This window comes from Phycodurus eques, chromosome 10 (assembly GCF_024500275.1).
Source record: "Phycodurus eques isolate BA_2022a chromosome 10, UOR_Pequ_1.1, whole genome shotgun sequence".
Taxonomy (NCBI): domain Eukaryota; kingdom Metazoa; phylum Chordata; class Actinopteri; order Syngnathiformes; family Syngnathidae; genus Phycodurus; species Phycodurus eques.
The window spans coordinates 28,483,345-28,502,706 of record NC_084534.1 but is presented as its reverse complement, the minus strand read 5'-3'; the positions used below and the strand labels follow the sequence as shown (position 1 = coordinate 28,502,706).

The 19,362-nt window shown below is 42.3% G+C and overlaps 2 protein-coding genes across 2 annotated transcripts in view; one reads left to right on the top strand and one right to left on the bottom strand.

The window, feature by feature from the left end:
• cenpp (centromere protein P) overlaps window positions 1-19,362 on the top strand; it is a 78,563-nt gene that overhangs the window by 34,310 nt on the left and 24,891 nt on the right. The window lies entirely within an intron of this gene.
• Window positions 7,710-18,891, bottom strand: aspn (asporin (LRR class 1)). The gene is made up of 8 exons (XM_061688015.1): window positions 18,631-18,891; window positions 14,305-14,543; window positions 13,700-13,812; window positions 11,714-11,927; window positions 10,071-10,181; window positions 9,891-9,984; window positions 9,100-9,238; window positions 7,710-8,117 (listed from the first exon to the last, which is right to left on the bottom strand). Exons 2-8 carry the CDS (start codon window positions 14,507-14,509, stop codon window positions 7,920-7,922), a joined length of 1,074 nt encoding a protein of 357 aa, XP_061543999.1. The 5' UTR covers window positions 14,510-14,543; window positions 18,631-18,891; the 3' UTR covers window positions 7,710-7,919.

Sequence of the window (19,362 nt, the reverse complement as noted above, 5' to 3'; positions counted from 1 at the left end):
AGTTTTGATGTGTTTGATTCGACGCATTACAGTAGATTATCTCGAGGTAGGTCAGCTCCGCTCCTCTTTGCTAGGTGGAGTGGGCTACATCGCGGTTGTCTATGATCTCGCATTTCTAGCTTTCGGCAAGTCGTGAAGTGATGGATGAGGTTTTTATTTTTTCACGAGAAGCAGCCGAAAGTATGTTAGTCCTCGACACCCTAATGACTCGACCATTGCCCCCTTTACGCCTCACTTCAAACACACTGGCAACGTGAGCTCCCCAATAGCTTCTTCCAGCCTTTCAGCGCAATCAAAGGTAATCACAGGTTAAAATAACACAGGAGCCCATTATTCCTTCCACTAGGTCAGATTTGTTTTTTCCAGTACACCTTTAGATTAATCAGTCTCCAAAAATCCACCAGTGAAAAGTCACATTTTGGTTTTGAAAACTTTTCAAGTTTTCAAGAGTTTATAAGGACCGTACCAGTGGTACATTTTTCATGGATCTTGTCAGAAGAGCCACAAATCTGTGATGGAATTTTCTCTCTCTCTTTTTTTTGGGAAAGGGATCATTCGCGTGCAGGCTTTCCAGCGAGCTTTAGGAATTCAAACTAAGTCTGCTCTTAATCAAGCGAGTATTATGCTCTGACATAGGATGCCTATGCCTAATAGTTTGTGATTCTTTGGCCCCTTTCACACTGCCTGGGAAAGCTGTCTTTTTTCCCCCCGTGTCGCTTTTGTTGCGCCAGGAATTTTCCAGATTCTGAGGTAGTATCAGAATCGAAAATATAAAAACTCTACAAACTTGAACTTGGGCCTTAGTCAAAGTGGAGGGAATTATCAACAGTTCCAAATAACAGTCAGTGTTAGCACAAAACCTTCAGGCTCCTCCCAGAGAGCAAATAAAAATGTCAGGAAAAGCCTCCTAAAACATCTGAACTTTATTTAGGGTTAATCAAGGGCACTTTAAATCGTGACAAGTGTGTGCAGACTCCCACTTAATGTGAGTTTGAATGTAATTGGTTCATTTTGAAAACAGCCACCTCGCACCGAGAAGAGGGTGTGCATACTTGTGCAACCACATTACCTGAGTTTTTCATTTTATTTCCCCTCTGTAAAAGATGTCCTTTGTTTTGCAGTTGAGTTGTACAAGTTATCTGTCAAATTAGCGACGTTGGATACCACTTTTTTTCAAACCGATACCAGTACAAGTATCGACTCTTGAGTACTCACCGATGCCGTGTACCGTTACCACTTGTACTTTTGATGCATACATTTCAATGAACACAATGATAAACAATTGTGAACAAATACTTTGTGATCCATGATGATTTGCCGACGTGTCAAACGGCCGCAGTGTAACGCCAACTACTGGCGAGGAGGACTTACTTGCTTTTTTTTTGCCTGAAGAATTGGTTGCTGGTATTTGCAGCTTATACTATGTATGTATAATGTACCTGATACATTGCAATAATCCCGGTATTGGCCCGACACGGTACCTGATATCAGTACTCAACTTTTCCTAGGTAACATTAATGAAATGTTTTCATTATTTTTATATCAGAAAAGCCTGGCATTTGAACAGCGATAAAGCGAACAACGCAATGGCTCTGCTTAGCTTTTGTTGTTGACATGATAGTGCTTCCTTATAGTCCGACCTTGACTTGAAAACTTCGAATAGCCTACCTGCCGAGTCATGGGAAGGGAAACTCGTTGTTGGGAAAGCATTATGTAAATTAGCCTGACTGTGACATTACAATCTGGGTAAAATCTGAATGGCTTGCTTATTGTCACATTTTTGGACATAGGCGTAAAATGTACTCGGTTGTTGTGTTTTTCACACTTATCGTCGGCAATTCGTCATTTTGTAACACAAGTATGACGTCTTCTTCTTGGGTTTGCGTCTTTTTCTTCATTTGTTTGCTGTTCAGAGGCGCTAAATACGGCACTACCGATGATTACAAACTGAAGCGGTGATACTCACCGTCTAAAATGGCAGGTGAAACCATTTCATCCCTATTTAAAAGGTTTGAACAGCAGAGAAACCGTTGAATTAGACCAACAGGACTAAAGTAGGCGTACGCAACCAATGATAATCGTGTCGATGTTGAGCGGCTCTTTAGACCAAAGTCAGCTAAGGTCCGAAAACCACATCAGTCATTTGTTTGATTGTGACTCATCCTGCTCGTTGAGCTCGTCTGACTTTGTTTACCTCTCTGAAGGCGTTTAGTTGCAAACATGTCCTTCTCTATAACGTGTGTGTGTGTGTGTGTGTTTGTATAAACGTGCATTGATTTGTGTGTGTGTGTCTGCGCGCTGTGCGACGTGGCAGGAGGGAGGTCTGGCCAAGTGGTAGATCTCTTCCATATGTTTCCTGCAGCTCGCCTCTTACCTCCCCAAAAGCCCCCACTTACCAAGTCTTCATCTCACTTATGACATGTGGCTGTGAAATGGCAAACAACGGGAACAATTATGCACCTTTCTACCCCGATTTTGTGTCGGTTCGCTTCCGAATCGGGGGCGGTTCGAGTCCGGTCGGGCGGCGAAAATGGAGGAATGGTTGGATGCTCCCGACAGGTCGTATGACCGTCAGATGAATTTGCGGTGTGCGTTGCGGCTGGACTTGAAATGTACGAGTTTCGTACCCAATTTAATTATTTGGTTGTTAGCATTAGCATTCCGAGCGCACACACGGTGAAAATGTCAGCCGCTCCTTGATTTGTTTTGACAGTCGTCAACAGAAAAGTCGGGTTGAAACGTTACAGTCTTAGCATTGCAGTTGCAGTTCCAGAAATCCGGAATTTTACGATTTAAGAAAATCGTCAGAAACACCATCATCTCCTCGATTTGTTTGCCAATCGACCAGAGTTTGAAACGCGCCTACAAGACTTGGGTGGAACAGCAACAATCTGAAAAGTCGGGGTTGAACCTCACAGTCTTAACACACCGTTGGCTTTGTGTTCATGTTGCCGGAAATTCACCTGGAATTTAAGATTAATGTTTCGGAAACGTCATCCTCGCCTCGATTTCTTTTGACATTCGGTAACTGCTTGAAACTCACGCCACTGAGGCCTATGGGACTCGAGTGGAACGGCAACTACCTGAAAAGTCGGCTCAGAACATTCCAGCAAACAGTCGTTAGCATTGCTTTTATTTTGTGAGTGAGTTACCCGTACAGTAAATCGTACGGCCTTATAAATCGCTTTAGGTAAACAAAGGTCTGATGATAGCTTAGTTATCTCCGTTTGTATACGATTATACGTCTGCTAGCGTTATTTTTGCTAATGTTTCCTGACTCTAGCCATCATTTAAAATCCTGTTTTACGTAGTTGTTTCATGCTGGAAAACGCCAGCATCCTACAACTGTACGACTTGTTTCCCTGTTTCATTTTGTCTACCAGCAAATAATGTCATGTAAACTGCTCATCGTATGTGCAGTCAATCATAACTTCATCAGCAATTGATGATCTTATTTCTTGCTGTCTATCCCAATGACATAACCAGCCAACAATTAGCTGCTCTTCTCTTGGTCTACATAAAGTTCAATAAAAAATAATGCAAACTTATAATTTTTTTGTTGCTTCTAAAAAGTCTAATAATCGAAATAGCCAAGTATACAAGTTTTATGTAACAAAAAACGGCAACCTTGAACCTCAGAGACCAGAACTTTTAGTATGTACTGACATCTGCTGGTGGAGTGAGAAACAAGGGAAATATTACAAAATATTAACAAATTATTATTATTATTAAAATATTCCATCTGTTTATGGCCTTTTATTTGATTTTTGGAAATCATCCATATGATCTAATATATAATTCGCCAGATATTGGTAGTCAGCCTTAGATCATCTTAGGATCTGATTTACTAGTTGATCTGTATGCTTTATTTCAAAGGCAACGACCATCTATGTCAAACTCAGGCCCGGGGCCCAAATTTGGCCCACGATGTAATTATATTTGGCCCGCAAGACCATATTAAATGTGTATTAGACCTGGCCTGCCAGTATATAACACATGCACCACTAATACTACAAATCCCAGAATGCTGTGCTTAGTGTGTTGGCCCATCAGTCTAGACCGGAGAGCGCCCCTTCCCTTTCTGTTGCAGTCGTTAGCAACTATGCTACCAGTCTCCTCGGGCAAAATTTACACTTCCCCTTCCCAAAAATGGCCAAACAAAAGATGGTTAACAGTTAAACTTCCAAGACATGTGGGAGGCAGATTGTCTGTTCACTAAAGTTAAAGACAGACCTGTTTGTCGTGTGCGGAGCAACGTGGCTGTAACAAAGGATAGAACATCATTGAATTCCTGTTTTGTTTAATGCCCTTTATCAACTCCTAGGCAGGGACTGTTAATAGTTTGTAGTTTGGCTTTTTATTGAAGGACATTCTTATTTTTGGGGGTTGTTTTGTTGTTGCCCTTTTGAAAAAGGATTTACATCAAAAAGAAAGGTCGTTGGAGCTAGATAAATAGAAGATGGAGAGACAGAAGAATTCATGCTATCTGTTTAAATACAAAACAACAAACAAATACCACTGATGTCTTATGTTGCAAATTTGTGTTTGCGATGTGTTTATAATATTAAAGTTTGTTCATTCCAGATTCAGTGTTTAAGCAAAATTGAAGTTTGTTGTCATATGATACTTTAACGCTACAGTTCTGCAGAGAAGGGAAACATGCACATTTTTCATTAAATATTGAGTTTGGCACGCGACGTTGTCCCACTTTTGGAATTTTGGCCCACCGTGAATTTGAGTTTGACACCCCTGAGCTAAACGTTGCCAACAATGACATTGTCAGTCAAGTTTTTACGAGTTAATGGTGACCAGCAGAGGGAGGCATGACTTCAGGATTTAGCATTAATTCCAGTTACAATGACATTCAGCATTATTTCAGGATTGAGCATTGCTTTTTTTTTTTTTTTATTAACCTGCAGATGGGGCAAAGCCTTTATTTTTGGTTTGGAACGATATGAAATGATGCTAGCAGTATATTATTAGGTGAAAGTCGAGTTTAAAGCAAAATAAAAGAAATGCTGCTAAGATCCCACACTTGAATTCATCCAAGGGCTTTTGTTTTCAATCAGTGCCGCAGTTTTGGTTAGCAACAGCACTCGAATGGGCCTGTACGCGTGTGTCAACAATAGTGCCTGTAAAGGAATGTCATTAGACTTACTTCTTACGAGAGGCAGCTATTTGAGGGAGCGCCCACCTTTTTTACAGCATCTATCTGTTTGTCCATCCTTTTATCGATACCAGGGTTTCACAAACATTTCCGGCTTGAAATGCAATTAAAAATATGGTTCCGAGATGTTTTTCTTGATGGAGGGAAAAGCGTTTATCTACAGTATCTCTCCATCCATCAGTTTATCTATGCCAAGTTTTCTAAAGTAAATATACAAGTTTACTTATGCAAGTATAATTCGTTTTTTGTTTTTTTTGTTTTTTTAAAGGCGAGGCATCGATTTTAGGGAGTTATTTATCTATTTATGGTATTCATCCGTTCATCCGTGCATCTATTTATCTTTACCAGGGTTTCCCACGCAATTGTCGTCATTTTTTTTTTTGATGGAGGGAAAAGGAGAGGGTTTATTTCGGAAAGGCCTTCATCGAAAGTATCCGTCCATCGACATATCCATACCAGGGTTTCCCATACTTTTTTTATCAGCTCAAACCCCAACCCCAAAATATTGTTCCTACACGTGTCCTAAGCGAGGGAGACGTTTATTTTTTCAAATGAACGAGGGGGCAGAAGGGAAATAGGGTCTCCTGTATATTGGCAACGCAGCGTTTTGAAAAGCGAATGGAGTGAGGTTCCTCGATGTTAGTGTGTGGCTAACCGATCAGGTGCTAAGAGCTCCATTGACAACATTGAACAAGTCTGGGGAGGTGTTCCAGGTTTATTTGAAAACATACTCAATAAATATAGCACCATTGGAGGAGAGGACACTGGAGGGAAAAACATGCTTTTTATTACAATACATGCCTGTAATCAACGACATTTTTGACAATTTGTTCATCCACAGCCCTGCTGAGGACACTTTAGTGATTTGTTTTTACGAGAAGGACAGTGTCTGTTAAAGTACTCCATGTGTACAAAACATTTCAAGACAAAAAACAAAAAGATCTGATCTTTGGAGTCACATATTATTGCACTGAATCTGGCCAATATCCTCCAGTGAGTACAGACCTTTGCTGGAAGGAACGCTCGTTCAAAATGGAAGATTTCAACTTCACAATGCCCCCAAATGACATTCAAAAAAAACTTCATTCCAAAAAAAAAAGGTTAAAAGACGGAAAATTCCGTTTGTCGTCTCGACGAAGGTTACAGAGTCAACTTACGCATATTTTTAATCGCACTAGTATAATGCAATTTTTTCACAAAAACGGATCTTTATAGCGGGTCCTCGGTTTACGACGGTACTGATAATACGACGTTTTGAGGTTACGAACAGAAAGCAATGAACTGACCCCCTCAATTGTTAAACCGTGGTAGAATTTACGACAGCAAGCCTTAGCAATTCCGTTTTTCCAGTTATCGTCACTGCCGTGTTTATGTAGAGCAGTAGTTGTCTTTCGAATTTGCGACAAACTAGACCTAGGATGATACTGATATACAATGCTTCCGGATTATGAACAGCACGCACAAACTAGTTTCTTCAGTGGCACACTCACTTTCCGCCATACTTACTATATTTCATTTGATTGTTTTATATTTATAGACTAAAAGTGTTTTTCATTCAAATAATTTCTGTAATTACTACTGCATTAGCGTAGTAGTACATGAAACTAAACTGAGAACCCCCAGCACTGATAAACCACGGTCAAATTGCAGACAAGCATTACCCTTTCATTTTTTTAAATTATCGTCATTACCGTAATTTTAACGGTGCTGCAAAAATTAGATTTCTTCACCTAAAAAAAAAAAAAAAAAAAAAAAAGGACGAGAGCAGAAGTGTGGATTAGCTTTTTCCAAGGCTCCAGTTGGGAAATTAATTAAAGATGAAGATGAACATGTCGGCTGAGAATGCAGGGGAAAAGAAGTCGCCGTGAAGGGCGGAAAAGGTGTCAAATCTTTTGTCGCCACCCAAAACGGCATGGTAACCCACCGCTTTTTGCGGGGGATAGGGACGGAGCCTTCCGTGAAAGTAAAGAGAAAAAAAAAAAAATGTACACCATTCTTCTAAAAATGTTTCCGATTGCCTATGTCAATAGCCACAATCTTTGATCCAAAACATTTCAACCCCTTACATTAACCTTCAAATAAATGGCTTCCAGATTTGATTTTGAGAAAATGCACCGTAAGCGCTCGTGTGCATGACATTAGGTGACGACTCTCCGTAACTTCCACTAACGGTCTACGTTCAGCTCCTCCCTGACATACAAAGACAAAAACTTGTAAGTCAAGGCGCCACTACACTTCCTTGACACCGATTCCTATTCGAACAGGGCTTCAGGGGCATCTTGCGCTTCTTAGGGCGTTTCAGAACGAGCACCAAAAAATAAAAAATAAAAAAAACACGGATAGCTGAATTTAGATGAGTGAACCACGAATATGGGGGGGATTCCTGTACTCCAGGGCAAGTTTTTTTCTTTTTTTATTCGTGGGGTTTGCATGCATGAAACTTTTTGCTTGGCTGTTTCTAATTTCTGTTTCGATTTCTAATGTGCAAAAACTACATACGGTTTCTTTCGGAATGCTTTTGGTGCTTGTATGTGTGATTTGATTATCTTTTTTTTTTTTTTTTTTTTTTTTTTAGCAATATTGTGATAATAGTGATAATTACTGATGATCATTTTGGTCATGTTTTATCGTGATGTGAAATTTTTCACATCGGTTTCATCTCTGATTATGAGACTTTTATTTAAGTTGCGATCATTTCCGGTTCTCCCCTGTTTGACGGACGGTCCCTAGCTGTCCAGCCGACGCGTGGCCGTCACTTCCGGAAGTTTCCGAGCTGAACGCCCCGTCGTCCGCCCACGCATCGGAAGGTGGCGGGGTGGACGTCCCAGTACTTGACGGGGTTGGCGAACAGGCTGATGCCGCTGTACAAGTTCTTTTTCTCGCCGAATCTGATGGGGCAGAAGTCGTTGACGCCCACGCTGGTGATTTTGTTGGCGTGGAGGAAAATCACCTGGACAGACAGACGAAGAGATTTTGGAAAAAAGGTTTGCAATCACTCAAGTGTCTGAGTCGGAAATTCATCCCAGAGCGGGAAAAAAGATGACTGCAGTTTTCGCAGCTTACAAACTGGAAACTTCGACATCCTTTTTGGCGCAAACTGCTGCAATAATATTTGTTCTTACAAGGGAGACTTTTACAGTTTCTTGTCTTTTCAAGGGTGTCTTGGCTCAGCCCGAGAGACTTTTAAGACGACATAGGAGTTGGTCGTTGAGAAGAAGAAGGGCTTCTAAAGGACGCAAACAAAACCAAAAAAATCAGGACACCTTCTGAGTGCTAAGTTGTGATTGGCATTCCACCAAATTTGGTGAAGTGTGTTCGTACATCACTTCCGGATGTCATGACAAAACTGCATGAGTTTCATGATGTATTCAGCGTGGCCTTTTTATGCAACATTTTCAGAAAATGAAATGAAAGGCCATTAAACAAAAGTCACTTGATATAAAATGTGTTAACAATTCTCATAATACATACCAAAAAATCCGGCAAATAACACCTTTTAAATAAATAAAGGGCCTGTCAGTAAATAAGTCATTAAACAAATAAAAACATCATTGAAATTAAAATAAATCCTTTAAATCAATAAAAATGCTCTAACTCCATTTGAAAAATGACAAATTAGCCACTGTGCGGCTTGCTCCATCAAGATCATTAAAAATGCCACCAGTGTGTAAGGGAAGTTTAGTACCAGAGATTCAGTCCACATCCCTTCGTGTTGTAAGCAGTCGTTGCGGCTTCACTTATTTCGATAATTGCATGCCTAATGATGTCAACATGACAGTGACGATTGCTTTCGACACAAAGCAACAAGGCCGATGAGTCGAATGTGTTCAACTTCACACACTGCTTGTTACACGCGTAACACTCCACCAATCCCCGCCCCCCACACACACACGCCGTCTGCCCCCCGCATCGGTGTGCGGGCGATCGGTTACCTGGAGGTAGCGCAAGGAGCTGAGTCCGACCGGGACCTTTTTCAGATTGTTGTTGTCCAGGTGGATCTCGCGGATGTTCGGGATCTTGGCCAGACTGCCGTTCTCCACGAAGCGGATTTGGTTGAAGCTCAGGCTCAGTCTGCCGACGTTACCAAAAAAGGATGTAAAAAAAACATCACTGAATAAATACACATATATTTCAATTCAGAAAAATTCCCATTAAACTATTTCAATGTGTATTCATTTATTACATATTGCCATTAATGAATTTCAAAATCTCAAATTTCATTTTCTATTAAAAAATATAGTGTCATAATTTGAATAGGTCACGGAATGATTGCATTTGAATATATGAGTAAATATAATGACATAATAATATCATTCAATATTGTTTAGTATATCAAAGATACAATACATTTCACAGTTGAATTGTTGCACGTCATTTGCATTTTAATCATCTATTTATTCAAATCTCATTTTGGCAGAAATTAAAAAAAAATCCACAACAATTGTGTCATCGTGGCTAAGTGGAGTGAGTGGTTTCTTGATTTTATTTTCATTTTACAGCGAAAATTGTTGTTATTATTTTTTCAATTTCATTTCATTTTAAACTTTGCCTGTACAGTTAATAAAGGTTTTATGATGCCAACAGTCTGGATTGCACTCTTTCTATTTACATTACTTCCTTTGGGGAAATGTATTTTACTTGGAAGTCAATCGTGCTGGATAATGTTTGTCTTTGTCTTTTTGTATTTATTGGAACAAATTCTTTTGGAGAAAGAAAAGTTCACCTCTGGAGATTTTTATATCTGATGAAGTCTTCCACTTCCACCTTCAAGATCTTGTTGTACTCCAGGTTGAGCTCTGTGATGGAGGAGGGCAAGTCTGAAAGAAAATCCCAACATACCCCGGTTAATATATCTCAGCAGTTTATCGCTTTTAATTAGCGGAGGCGACGAGAGAGGCGGCACCTTTGGGCACGGCCGTCAGCCTGCTCTCGGACATTCCCACGTAGAGCGTGGCCAGGCCGTTGAAGGCGCCCAGCTCGATGCCGCCGTTGGCCAGAGGGTTGGCGCCCAGCTCTGTTTCAAGGCGCAAAGTCAGAAGTCAGTCAATAGAACCTTAACGTCTCTTTGAGACGTCCTCATTTCACCCCCCAAAAGTCCAACTTTTCCATTAAACTTCATAATTATTGAATTAGGTCGATGATGTCGTTGATTTGCTATTATTAGTAGGTCATGCTGTTGCAAATGCATACTAGTCAAGCTCCCACACCTTTTTTAAATAAATGAACTGCAAGCGGACAATGTGCATGCAAACAGCAAAATATGTCAGCTTGCTGACCGGGTGGACGTTTTGTGATTGTGATGGCTTCTGCACGCCGCATTATAGCATCCTAGTGGGTTGCCAGGTTTGTGCGCACTACACAAAAATATTACAAAGCGCATCTGCTTTTGATGCTTTAAAACAGGCCTGTTCAAATACCATTGATCATTTGATGCTTATGCTTAGTCTTTTCTTTCCTTTTCAATTTATCGTGTCAATTGAAAAAAAACGCTTGGAAACGCTCTCCAGTGAATTATGATCTGAGGCATTTTTTCACTTCTTCCCTGTGCCAAAGTTCTCGTATGACTGGCACAGACAATGACTATGTGGACTAAGAGGACCCGGAATTTTTATTTGTTTTGCTTTCTGCGTTATACCAAAGACTTCTTTTCCTGTGCTGCTTCACTGTTTGAAAGATATCGACACAGAACGGAGGGACGAAGTTGGGCTATTTAAAAAAAAAAAAAAAATAAATAAATAAATTCCCACCTGCAGAGAACGCCTGTAGCCCTTTAAGACTGCCCGTCAAAGCCTGTTTTTTTTTGTTGCTGCTCTGTGTGAAAGGTACCGATAGGGAACGGGGGGACAAAGTTGACCCAATATATCCATTTTTTTAACCATCAGAGATCGCCTGTAGCACCGCTAAGACAACCGAAATTAATTCACACTGGAGACTTGAATGAAGCCAGTGCTCCTCCGCTCGTGGTAGTCGACAGGTTTTATGACCGCGTCCGTGAGCTGCACTTTGATACTGGATCCAGTTCTAACTGTGAGTGGGTGAAGGCACAACAGTGATTGGATATCACCTCGCGGGGGAGGGCTTTTCATCTGCCTGGGTAGTCAAACACAGTAGCAGTGCGAAGTGAATTGCAAAACTGAAAAAAACACGTCATTAAGCCGTATTGGCCCGTGCAGAGTGTGCCGAACGGTACACGGTTTTATGCACCCCTTGTTTCTGGCCCCTTTCACGCTTCCTGTCAAGCAATGTCCGTGTTCTGTGTGAAAGGACAGGCACGGAATCCGTGGTGTGGATCGGAGACATTGAGTTGGCAATTTTTCCGTTTTCTACTGTAGTATCAGTGCCGCAATGCCATGCCTGTGTGTGTATGAGAGCTCCGCAAAGAGGTCTAAGGTTTCTCACTTCTCCTGCCCTGTCGTGTTGTTTTGGAAGCTATCGTCACAGTCGGGCTTGTATTTTATACGCCACACCAGATGCCGGCTCTGACAACATTTATTAATCGATTGCGGGATACCGTACCAATGTGGTTGGTTAGTAAGGGGTCCGTACCGAGCACGTGCAGCTTCCTGAGGCCTTTGAAGGCATCCCTCTGGATCTTGTTGATCTCGTTTTCGTGGAAGCGCAGCTCGATGATATTGGACGGCAGATTGGCCGGGATCTCCGTCAGCAGGTTGTAGGAAAGGTAGAGCAGGCGCAGGTGCTTCATGTTCTTGAAGGCCCGCGGGTGGATCTTTGAGATCCGGTTGTTGATCAGGAACAGTCCCTGGTGTGGGAGAAAACACATCCCATCGCCCAATTGAGAAGAAATCTATTACTTATGGTTGACCTTTAACAACTGATGCTGGAGTCTCCGTTCTAGCCCCTTGGACACTGGACATCCAAGCCAATTGTTTCCCACCTACAGGGCTACAGCTGGCGGTGATGCTACCTCAGTAGATGACAAATTGAGGTAGTATCACCCGTCACCCCTTTCACACTGCCCTTCAAAGCAACAAACAAGGAATGGAGTGGGCAAAGTTGACCCGAAGTTTGAACACCTAAGACTCACTGTCCTCACTGGGTGACCGAGTACAAGTACTTACATTTGAGTACTCGCCGATACCGACTACCGATACTCGATAATGCCATTACGTCTTGCAGTCGTGATGGAAATAGGTTTTATTTCAACCAAATATTTTTGCGGGGTGGCCGCCTCAGTCGAACGCCCGAGCAGCGTATAATTTGCAGTCAGTTAAAAGTTTTGTCTCCCATGTTTACCTGAAAGTATCTTCACGTGTCTGACATGGCTTCTACCCGGAAGTGCTGTGTCAGGCTGGTGAAGTGGTATCGGTGTTTAGTATTGGTGCCTTTTGACGAGTATTGCACAGATGTAGCGTATCGGCGCTCCTTTGTGTTGAAAGCAATTCCACCGACGTCTCCACGCATCTAATTATCTCAAATCGGAACGTTCTATAGCACTTACGTTTATAGCAACTCATCTGATTACAGGCAGACTGCATCCTGGATCGGTTGCCAGTAAGCGTTGAGTGGTTGACTTGAGTTGGTCCCACAAAAATCAACTATGCAAATCGCTACACTATCGCTCCAAATCAGTTCTGAAAAAGTGCTTCCCTCCGTATTTGTGGCAGTTGAAACCGGTCAGATTTTGCGCCCACATCCAACTAAAACACGAAAAAGGGAAACGCTACTTGTGCCTCGACCCTGTGGTTTGTTTTCCTAAGCAGGATAATGAGTGGAACTACTAATTACTTGAGTCGCTCCATAAACAGAACATGTGTGCACTGATACCATCGCCGTGACTCAAAGCTGAAATATTACCAGGTGTTTTCCCACACAAGATGTGAGTCATTTAAGATTTTCTTCCGAAAGATCCGCCTAAACTCTTCAGATGGCCTTGTGTTTTGCCAGGATTTTTGTATTTTATTCTAATGGTTTTTGCCTGCATTTCTGTGGGAAGCCGTTTGAGAATTGATTGGATACCGTTGATAACCATCTTAAGGTCCATGTACTAGTACGCTATGCTTCCTCACAAGTGGGACAATGTTGGCATAGCCTAGTAGTTCAAATACATGTTACTAGTCAGGCAAAACTGTGCACTCGTTGACATCTCCGCACTACTAATATTACTGATTAAGCACTAGATGTTAACTCGTAGAATTTTTTTCATGTCATGAGTAGTACAAGTAGCAGGCAGTTGTCAACTTGTGCAGAGTATTGCTTTATAAATAACGTAGTTTTCCTACTAGTATGCCGAAGTTGTTCTACTAGTGTGGACAAAGAGTGTACTATGTACTGGTGTACCTTAAGATGGATAACGAGAATACTGAGTACATTTTCAGTTTTAAAAAAATGCTTCTGGTAAGACTCAGTTGTTCTACCAGTGTGCTGATATGTCTTACTCGTGAGGACACAGAGCATACTAGTACACATGACAATGCTCAGATGGCTTTCGATACGTGTCAGCCTTTCACCAACACGCCTTAAAAACGAATTTTTGGGTCGAACTGCAGCCCGCTTGTTGTGCGTTGTTCTCACGTAAAGCTTGTCCAGGCCTTTGAAGTCGTCTTCCTTGATCTCGGTGATGTCGTTGTTCTGGAGGTCGATCATCAAGCTGTCGCCGGGAATCTTGGCCGGCACGTTGATCAGGCCTGTCGGCGCAATCACATCAAGCGGCTTGGTCGGGTTAAACGCGTGTCGTTTATTTAGTATGAGCTCTTTCGTGTAGAGAGTGAAACAAAATGGGGACGTCTCGTAATTTCACTTAAGTGTTCAGGTTTTATAAAGTGTAATTACTGTACGTACTGTTGTATTTATGTGTTGGATGTGTGCCTTTAAGAGGCGTGGCCGAGGGCGAGTGATGTCAGGAGCGGGAATCGGTTATTCTGCGTGTGAGCATCTAGCCGTGAGTTGTGGCATACAGCGGTTCGTTTTTGGATTTGTGTGTTTTGACATTTTCTCTCGTTCGGTTTCTCTGCGGCTCTCCTTGCCCGCATGCGAGGGCATCACATTAGCTTAATTGCTCCATTTTTTTTTTTAATTTTTTGCTGTCGATTCAGCCCAGATTTAAGGTAGAACTTGGAAGTCAAGTGTATTGTCATCTTCAGTGACGTTATGTGACCAGGCCGGGTGATCATCCTCACCTTGATCGGAGCACTGCACCACTCTGGGTGAGCAATGGCAGCCCATGGGACAGCTGTCGTAGTGATCGTCAAAGTTGTTGTCGTCGTCATCCCCGGAATCGGCCATCATGACGTCGTAGTTTCTCATCATGTCCATGACGTTAACGCGTTGGTAGTATTTGCTGCTGCCCAACGTCAGCAGAGAGAGCAGGAGGACCAACCTCATGGTGCGGCCGGACCACCGATTTGCGTTAGCTTAGCTTAACCGGAAGGAAACAACATGGCAAATGAGTCATTTTGCTTGTGGAAGAAGAAATGTAGCCAAAAAGTTCTTCCTGTGTTTATTCATTCATCCATTCATCTTCCGTACCGCTTATCCTCACATGGGTCGCGGGCGTGCTGGAGCCTATCCCAGCTAAGTTCGGGCAAAAGCCGGGGGTGCACCCTGAACTGGTCGCCAGCCAGTCGCAGGGCACATAGAAACAAACAACCATTCACATTCAGTTTTGGATTCACCTACCATGCATGTTTTTGGGGGGATGTGGGAGGAAACCGGAGTACCTGGAGAAAACCCACGCAGGCCACGAGGAGAACATGCAAACTCCACACAGGCGAGGCCGGGATTTGAACCCCGGTCCTCACAACTGTGAGACAGGTGTGCTAACCAGTCGGTCACCGTGCCGCCTTTCTGTGTTTATTTAACCTGAAATTTCAGCAAAATGTTGTATCCACCATGCACTCAAAAATGCATTCAATTCACTTCAAAGGAAGTTTATACACGTCTTATCTTGGCAACAACCCCAATACAAGCGGCGGAATCCTTAAGTCAGCCGTCCAAATGTTTTCACAATGCCACAAATCCAACACGACATTAGCTATACATCGTCCTTGAATCTGCCAATCGGAGGTTGTTCAAATGCCACGAATACGACAGCGGTACAAGCTACAGAATCCTTAAATTGGCCCTTGAAAGGTCAATGCCACAATAATGCAAATTCAACACGACGCAAGCTACTCAATTCTTAAATTTGACGTCATAATTCATGTTTGTCCAGTAACTGCAATGGCAATTTGAAAATATGTCCTGTTTTGAATACAGGGCTGGAAATTAAAATGGTTTTTATCCGATTCATTAATTAATCAAACGTGATTGACAGATTAGTTGATTATTGAAATAATTGTTAGTTGCGGCCCCAGTCTGAACATAATACAAGCTACAAACCTTAACGTTGACGATTAAATGTAGGAAACTTAAAGAGTTTTTGGATCTTGACTTCATGACTTTGTCAAGTCGTGTGGTTCATGTCAAAGTCAAGCGGAGTCTTTCAGAAGTATTAGCCAAGAAAGTCCCAAGTCCTTAAATTGGCGCCTTTTTTTAATTGAACCATTATTCATCCGGTTAAGGCAATTAAGAACAGATTCTCATTTGCAATGGTGACCTGGCAGCTGACGGCAGAGCTGAGATGAGAGCAAATGCAAATACATAGACAACAAACTGTACAGTGTGTTATAGTAATAATATAGTTACATAATACATTACATCACATCGCATCATAGCGCATAGCTCCATAGTGTTGGAGCAAATAATTCAACTCACCTCATTCACCCCGGTAAGAGGTTATTGAAGGACACTGTACATCAATGCACGTTTTTAGCCTGTTATGAACCTTTTCTTCACAGGTCGTTTGGGGCAGAAAATTGAAAAGAAGGTTATCCAAAAGTAGTGCGGACATTGGGAACGAAGAGGTTTCATAAAACCGCTGCAACGGGGAGTGCGGGTGGTGGTATGCATGGTGAGCAGGCAGCCAAGAAACAAACAATAGAAATCGGGTCAGACTCGTCCGCTGCCTTGTTGTAGTCAGAGTCTGCAGCGTGTGGTCGGATAAACAAATAAAGAATCTCTCTCCCCCAACACTTTTGTTAACTTTGGCGGAGGACTGTTATTTGGTTTCTGACGACCGATTAGCAGCTTTAGCCGTCGATGCGATGTTTAGTTGGAATATTCCGCTTCCAAGTTATACATGAAAAGCAAAAAGGGATGCTTTGCAGTCAAGACCGCATCAGGGCAAGCAAACGTTGTTGTCATTGTTTCCATGCTTGTCTAAGGACTCCGGTTGGAAGTGAGCGGTCCCAGCCGAGGCAAATGTTTTGCCGTGCTCCTACCTGTTCGCCACGGGGGTGATTATGCCACTCCCCTCTATTAAACACTCACGCCGCCCGCCGAGCGGACGATATTTTCTGCTCGCCGCGTGTCTGCTAATCTTGATGGATTCTCCGCTCGGCTCCTGAGTGTTGGGTCCGGCCACAAATATGTGCTGCTGCTTGCGGCAGGAAAAGGGCCACCCCTCGTCATCCTGCTGTGACTGCACATATACTGTTCTGTAGGGTCCATGCAGACCCTCAGAACTTAGAAATGTAGGGAAAATTCCAAGGAAGATCTGCCCCAAAAAGGAGAACAAGACTTCAGAATCTGACCAAAAACAGACCCCAGTCCTTTTATTTTATTTAATTTTTTTGGGGGGGGGCCTTTGTCTTCTCCTTCACGTCTTTATGTATACTGTATACTCTTTCATGGGCTCCAAAAAGGACAAATCAACAAAAACCTACTGCCACCACATCCTTTCAACCCCTGGAACTTGAACGCTTGGGAAAAGTTTTTTAAAAAATCCAATGGAAATTTGGTCCAAAAGAAGAAACGGAGTCCAGAGAGAATCCAATCAAAACACTCACCAGTTTTGTATGTTGTTGTTTTGTTTTTTCCCTTAGATTTTTCTTATGCCTGGTGTATACTCTTTCACTTGGCCATCAAAAAAGGACCAATCAATAAATACCTTACTTACCACTACCTATACGGAACTCTTGGAACTTGAGCAGCTCAGAAATTGTGAGAAAATGTCAAGAAAAATCTGCTTCAAAAGGAAAACATGAGTCTAGAATGTGATCGAAACAGCCCCCAGTCCGTATTTTTCCAGTTTTGCTTGGATTTTTCTTGTGTGTGGTTTGTACTCCATCACTAGGCAATCAAAAAAGGACCAATCAATAAAAAACCCACTACCACCAAAAGAACCAATAAATCCAGAATTTCCATTTTTTCCAATTTCCTTGGAATTTGGGAGGTTTACTATAAACTCTTTCAGGAGCGTATTAGTATTGAGTACGTACAAGTTTTGATATAAGTAAAAAGGAATTTGGGAAATCCAGCCGAACGAACACTGATGGACCGAGGACAGATCTCTTTGATAAAATGCACATACCGTTCTTTTAGAATAGTCTTTCATCAATGTCATCCTCCAAAAAAGATCAATAAAAACAAACAAAACTCGGACCCCTTGGAACTTGAACAACTGAGAAATTGACTGAAAGTTCCACGGAAAATCTGGTCCGAAGGAGAAAAAAAGTCCAGAATGTGATAAAAAAAAAACTTTTGGAGTGTTTATTACGTTATCCTTGGAACTTTTTTTGTTTTAGGTTTACTTTAATTTTCACGAAGGAGTCCGTTTTGAATAACTAGGTAAAAACAACAACAAGCAAACAACTCAGAAATGGATGAAAAATTCTAAGTATAATCTGGTCCAGATCGAAAGTCCAGAATCTGATTTTAAAAACAAAACAAAAAGAAAGAGCCCCCTGTCGTCATTTGGAATGTTTATTGTGGTTTTCTTACTCATCAATAATGCAAGTTTTATGAGTTTTATGAAATCCAGCGGACAGAACAGGAAGGTCCCCCAAGGTTCCTTGGGGGACCAAGGACAGGTCGAGGACCACGCTTTGAGAAACTCCGCTTCAGAAAAATGCACACTGACAAGCCTGGTTGCCCTATTTAATTCGACTGGGATTTCATTTTGTGTACTTGTTGTATTCTCGAGAGATTTCTTTTCACATACGAAAGCAAGCCGAGAGACGAAATCCAATAAAACGTTGAGTGCGTGTGAACTGGTCGGGTTGGTGACATGGTTAAACACCTCAACCCTGAGGATGTCTCCAGCCTTAAGAGCCACTCTGGTCTGCTTGGATCTGCTCTGACTTGGAACACTTTAATAGCACCACCACCACCCAATTACTGTCATTTCGAAATTATTTGCGTGTTATGGCTACAAAATGAGCTCCAAACCAATGTAGGCGCCAGTCTTTGTTTGGTATTTACAGTAGAGGAGCTAAGATCTTTGATTGCATCTACAAGCCGCAAACTCTGTGCTATTGTTCTACATTGAGTTAGTTTGGCTCCAAAACCTTCTGTCGAATCAATCGGTTTTCAGGCTACAGAAAGAACGTGTGTGTCCTTCATTGAGCTGCGATTTAGGAACAAACTACAAATGTCCTGAAAAGGCATGCTGGTAGTTGTCCTACCTTATCCGTCAGAAGCTTTTTTTGCCCTCGTTTAAAGCCCAGGCAGCGAGCACAGCAGCAGCAGCAGCAGCAGACTTGCAGCTACACACGACTGAGGGATGCAACCTAAGTCAGCGCACAGAACAGCATCCCCCCTTGTCTCAGCAGCAAGAAGGAGGGGAAAAAAGAAAAAGAACCCCTGGGAGAACACCCCCACTGCTGCGAGCTGCGGTGTCCTCACCTCGACACCAGAGCGTTTCTGTCATCACAGCGTCTGCGAATGTGAGCTGACCTTTTGAAGCCTCGCCAGGCTCGTTAGCGCAAGAAACTCGAAGGGCTGCTGGTGGCGCTCCTGCTTCCACCGCCACAAAAAGATCCCGTGGTCGGCATTCGTGCAATCCTTCAAATACACGAAGAAATTATTTGTTTTGTTTCGGTCGTTCAAACACACACACACAAACCGCCTAATATCGATGTCCGTATTTACAGCTGAGCAGAATGAATAATAAATATCTAAATGGCAACCTGAACATGAAACTGTATATACACGTGAATGTGAACAGCAGCAAGATCAGTCAGCAGCCTTGTATGTCGCAAAAAACAAAACAAAAACACCGATATATTGTTTTTGCGTGAGCACCCGAGAATAAAATGAACTTCAGCAACTCTAATTATCAGGAGTTATGCACAATAGACAGTATATGCTGTATGCAGCAAATCATCTTGACTATTCAGCTGCGCGTGGCTCCACCA